This window comes from Cryptomeria japonica, chromosome 11 (assembly GCF_030272615.1).
Source record: "Cryptomeria japonica chromosome 11, Sugi_1.0, whole genome shotgun sequence".
NCBI classification, from domain to species: Eukaryota; Viridiplantae; Streptophyta; class Pinopsida; order Cupressales; family Cupressaceae; genus Cryptomeria; species Cryptomeria japonica.
The window spans coordinates 236,638,863-236,644,703 of NC_081415.1; the positions used below are offsets into that span (position 1 = coordinate 236,638,863).

The 5,841-nt window shown below is 34.6% G+C and overlaps 1 protein-coding gene across 1 annotated transcript; it reads right to left on the reverse strand.

Moving 5' to 3' along the window:
- Positions 1-1,730: 1,730 nt before the first annotated feature.
- On the reverse strand, positions 1,731-3,015 carry LOC131063992 (protein EXORDIUM-like 2). The gene has a single exon (XM_057997999.2). It carries the CDS (start codon positions 2,824-2,826, stop codon positions 1,813-1,815), a length of 1,014 nt encoding a protein of 337 aa, XP_057853982.2. The 5' UTR covers positions 2,827-3,015; the 3' UTR covers positions 1,731-1,812.
- Positions 3,016-5,841: the final 2,826 nt, after the last annotated feature.

Sequence of the window (5,841 nt, forward strand, 5' to 3'; positions counted from 1 at the left end):
GTTCTGAAACTTCTCTATTGTACTTCACTCTTCTGCCAATTCACTCAGTTCATCTTTACCTGGAACCAAATCTTCATTTTTTCTCCCCCATTCTCTTACACATCTTCTCCTCCTTAGGCTAATATATTTCCCCTCCCCCTTTGACAACAATGCCAAAGGTGAATATGCATCAACAGTCATCAAATCTCATCTAAGCTACTCCCCCTGCAGAGTAGCCACCATTTCATCAATCCTCTGTGAAAAATATTTACTGAATTGATGCATCTCTTACATCTTAATTCTTCTTATGTAGGGGTCTGACCCCTAATTTACCTCTAAGGTAATCAAATGTAGCCTTCGGCAATAGTTTTGTGAAAATGTCTGCAAGCTGCTCTTTGCTTGTCACATACTCCATTCTGACTTGCTTCTCCTGGACTCTCTCCCTCAAAAAGTGATATTTCAATTCTATGTGCTTTGTCCTTGCATGTAACACATGATTTTTTGAAATATTAATAGCACTTGTATTGTCACAATAAATAGTTACCAGTTCATACATATCAAGTTTAAAACCTTCTAATGCATGTCTCATGCAGATTGGTACACTGAACAAAAAACAATGTCACCAAACAAATAAAAGAACTCTAACATAATATTAATCAACTTGTAGTTGCACATATTTAAAAAGTTTCTTATTGCTATGTTAGACCAAATGCTCCATGTTATTCATTAAAATGTCAACTCTAGAATTAATGCATTCTTTCAACTAATACTCTAAATACTTCTTGTAGGAACAATAAGGCATGGAGCAAAATGACCTTTATCATTACTATTTAGGAACACCACGAAGAATATCAATTGAAATCTCATCATCTACAATCTTTCTTCTTTTGAGTACCAAGAGGAAATGAAGATTTTCAATCAATAGTGGTAATGGCATCAACAAAAAAGAAAGCAATCTAAAAATAGATACGTACAAGAGGAAGCAACCACATCTACTTAAAAAAACCAATTGAAAAACTAGAGAAACCAATAAAAGTTATAATAAAAGTATTAGGCACCATAGAAACATATAAACCTTTAGCAATAGCTAGATTCAAACCACCTCCTAGATCAACAAAAAGAACAATTGAAGGAAATAAAATCACCTTCAAACTTTAAAACACTACTATATTATTATCACAAAAAATATTTATAAAATTTTTGAAAATTATATTTATTTTAACAATTTTTGTATTGTTCGTGTCCTATCCATCTATCAAATCACCTTCAAACCTTAAAACACTACTATATTATCATCACAAAAAATATTTATAAAAGTTTTGAAAATTATATTTATTTTAACAATTTTTGTATTGTTCGTGTCCTATCCATCTATCAAAATTCATGTATGTGTATGCATGTATATATTTTTTGAAAACTCTAAAGATAATGTGTGAAATGTAAAACATTTTCAAAAATCATCATTGTCAACATAATATTTATATAGCTTCATAACAACAATAAAAACTCAAAATAAATTAAACACTCAATTTATAATTTTAAATATAATTTTTTTAACATATAAAATATATTAGAAATAATTGTCAACATAATATTTATATAGCTTCATAACAACAATAAAAACTCAAAATAAATTAAACACTCAATTTATAATTTTAAATGTAATTTTTTTAAAAATATAATTCATTTTGAGTTATTAGAAAGAAAAAATAATAATAAACACAACAATTAACAGCCGAAGTTCTTGCATGTATGAAAAATTGGTTATTGATTTAAATAATAAAAGAATAAAAGAATCGTATACAACAATTTTCGAAAAATGTTCTGGGTGATTCAGACCAAGGTCTTGCAGGATCGTGAGGTGGGATCCCACATCGCTGGTAGAAGGAACGTGCGTCCGTTGACGCCGTGAGCGTTGTAACTGGCACCTGTCATCTCGTCCACCAGCAGTTTCCCGGCGTAACTGGGATAAGCCCCACTTCCATACATGCCCGGACACGCTGAGACCGCCTCCAACGGAGCAGCAGCGTCTCCCTGGAAGTATCCCGACTTGAATGGATTCGTCACTGCTCCCGCAACGGTCGCCGCAGTGTTGATGATCATACCGTCAATACCCACGTCACCATTGGGGGGCAGCAGAGGAGGGCTCTGCGGGCCGTAAATGGGCTGATGAAATGGCCACGCGCACTGCCCGGGGCACTGCGTTGCTGAGTTCCCCACCCACGCATATGCGTATTCAATGTCTGCTCTGTCGCTTCCATGGAATCCGCAGGAGCTACTGCAGAAGTTCTCCACCATAACATCCTCAGATGTGAGCACCAAGTACAACTCTACCTCGCCATTGCTTTTCTTCTTCTCAGGCTGCGGCAGAGCTCCGGACTGGATAGCACTCTTCACCAGGACAGCTATATCACTTCTTTTCAAGGACTTTCCGAGAGAATAAGCTTCGTCCAGCTTCTGCTTCCCAAGCCTTCGGGTTAAAGGCTGAGCCTGGTTTAATTGGGAAGGGGCAGAGCCTCTGTAGGCCTCTGTTGTCTTCCACCAGGTGAAAACAGAGGGAGAACCCTGCTTACCGCTTTCCATTCCCAATGACTGCACAAAATCGCTCACAATGGCACGCTGCACGGAAGTGAAATTGCCGTACCAGATGAGATGAAGATTGAGAATGGGTGTTGTGGTAAGCAGAGGACCATTGTGGTACTTCAGAACAAGAGGCTCTTCTTCTACCAGAGCAGACAACTTTCTCCAGTGAAAAAGGGGCCGAGCAGCGGCATCCACTGTGGAAAATGCCACCATACATGTTAACAGCAAGTGAATGATAATCTTTTCAGAAACTAAAACAGCCATTTCAGTGAGGCGTAGTGCAGTCGGAACACAGATTTGAAAGATTTGATCTGTAATGAAGTGAGAACGGGTAATTTAAGAGTTTAAATAGGCAGAGACGGGTAAGTGACAGCTGGATGAAAGGGATCGAGAACAGGGTTTACACCGCTGGCAGTGACAGGTGCGAATAACAAATGAGCAATTTGCACTGAGGTTTCCTGGCAAATTCTACCAGTGAAGTGGTGGGCTTCCCCAAAAGACAGCTTTGTTGTACCTGGATGATAAGCATTGCGCGTGTTCGAAATAGGTAATATCTCATCCTCAGTAGGTAGTTAAAGATCGAGAGTAAATGTAAGAGCTGTGCTTTGCTGGCGAAAAATTGAGTGTCGTGTCAAAGAGGCAGTTTTGTGAGCTTCGGTCTTAAAGGAGAGAATTAGGTAAATTGCCGAAAATCCCAGAAAAAAATAATGGTTGCAGCAAAATTCAAAGCAGGGGCACGCCGCAAGAAAGCAGATATGGGGAGGGTGTGGAAATTAAGGGCAACGTCTATTCAGTTCTTATGATGCGTCGGTATTTTATGCATATAATACATGTTATACATGCATATAACTGCATGGCAACGTCTATCACATCTTATGCTACTCATACATTACATATTACATATATATATAACAACATGCCAGTGCATCTTAGGGGCTGGATAGACATTGTCGAAATTAAGAACAAATGCGCTGTGATATGTTTCACACCACATTTGTTTGTTGTAAATTTATTGAAAAAATTATGATTAAATAGTTTCAAGTTAGAATAAAATATTAGGAAGTTTTAATACTTTTTCTTTATGAACATCACCTAAATGCAATGAGTGTTAAGTGAACTATTCATATTTATTAGAGTTAGATTCTTTCAAAACACTACTAAAATTTGAGTCAATGAGATTGACTTACAAACTTCACAATTGAATCTTGGTAAAATATCATAAATATTTAAATTTTTTAGACATTGCATGGCACTATAAGTTGCAGCTTTATTTTATGCCAAGAAACTTTAATTAAAAGATTGAGCACAAACATTGAGATAGAGATCAACATTAAGTTTTCACATATCAACCAAAGAATTAGTTGTCTGAAGTCTAGTTTGTATTTGTAAATGGTGTGATATGATTGAGGATTCTTAGTTGTAGAAATAATTTTAAGATTTGAGAGAGGAAAGATGTTTTTTACTTTCTTATCCCCACTTATAATCAATTTTGATATAAATGCATTGTCGTATTAACAATTGGTTTAGTGTGTTCCAGATATTTGAGTTGACTTGAAACATATCAACTTATTAGCCTTTCTTAGTTATAAATGGTTTGAACCAAATCCTATTACAACTATTCCCATATCTTGGACTCGACCATAAACATAGATGTCACTAGAGTAACACCACCCTCATGATCTTGTCCTCCATGTTCAAATCTATTTTCTTACTTTTCTAAGAACACCCTCTCAAATAATTTGACGATTACCTTTCAAGTTGCATGCTAAAACACTCTGAATTGACCACCAAGGATCTTTTACATGAGTACAAGGCTTGGATAATTAGTTCATATTAAATATTAACATTATAATCTTGTTAAAAAAAATCAAACCATGCAACAACATTTGCATTACATGAATACAACACATTGACTTATAATTTGATCATATATGCATCTTTTTATTGTGTGTTTTTCAACCTTGTTTATCTACAATGGATGCTAAGTAGTAATCAAACAATTTTCCACACTTCCATTGCATACCAATAGTAGTCTCCTTAAGATCCTTATTTAAACTCTCCGTTATTTTTCCTTCTATTCTAGATGCTTTAACTTTACTTTTTCGTGTGATCTTAATGATGATTGTACTCCTTCCATGGCCTACCATAGTGCTTCAAATCTTAGTACATACTTATACTCTCTTAATATGTCTAGGAATGATAAATGTGATGATTAATGCTACAATGGGATGATTCATATGATGATGCTCCATCTCCCTTGGGTACTATTTAATTTTGTCATAGCTACTATCTTATTCCTTGTGTATCTTATGATAATTTTTCCTACATCTATGGACACTCATATACACGGACCTACTATTTTAGAGTTTCTCAAAATTATTTATTTAGTGAGGATCTTATTGATGCTTGCTTAATTTATGAACATGCTTTATCTTCTTTCTTATATGATACCATCACGCTTAATAATATTTTTTCTCAAGTAACCAAAAATAGTGCTACAAATGCTATTGATGCTCTAATGTCTCATAATGAACTTGTTGTTAACATTAGTAGATTTCCGCAATCCATTCGATTAATAGTGTATGATTTTGGATTCGATTGTGTGACAAATTTTTGCATCGATGTTTCTGATCACACTCCGTGATCCATCATCAGGATGATAGAGAGCATAAGGAGAACTTGTTTGTGTTCTTTTTAATACTCATATTATTGGATAATGGAGTTGTTTGTGTTCTTTTTAATACTAGTATTATTAGAGATCCTATGATTATTGGACAATAAAAATAAAGATGCACATTTATGTGTGTAAAATAATTTTCTTTTTTATATTAAAATTGCATTCACGATGATACTTTCCTAATCAATATATTTAAATTGACAAGGACTTTCAATGGTTTGGTATGTCTCATACTTCTTATAATTTGTTAATTGCCCTTGTTTGTGCCTTCATTGTTTACTTTACTCCTTGCTTGAGAGAATTCTTGCATAGTTATTATCATATTTTCCCCCCTAGTGGCCACTCCTTATGAGGTCTTATTAATTCATGTATGTTTTTAATGATACAAAATTTTAGGTGCTACATTGATTCTATTAGGGAACATGATGTACCTTCTCGTAATGCATCAACTTCTGAGTACCATGGTGTACATGATTAAGTCATACAATTATTTATACATATACTATTATCCAAAATAAGTCAATTTATAATGTAGGAATAAATGAAGAACTCTATTGCGATATCTTCCTATTTTTATTTAGATTATTTAAGGATGGTGCACA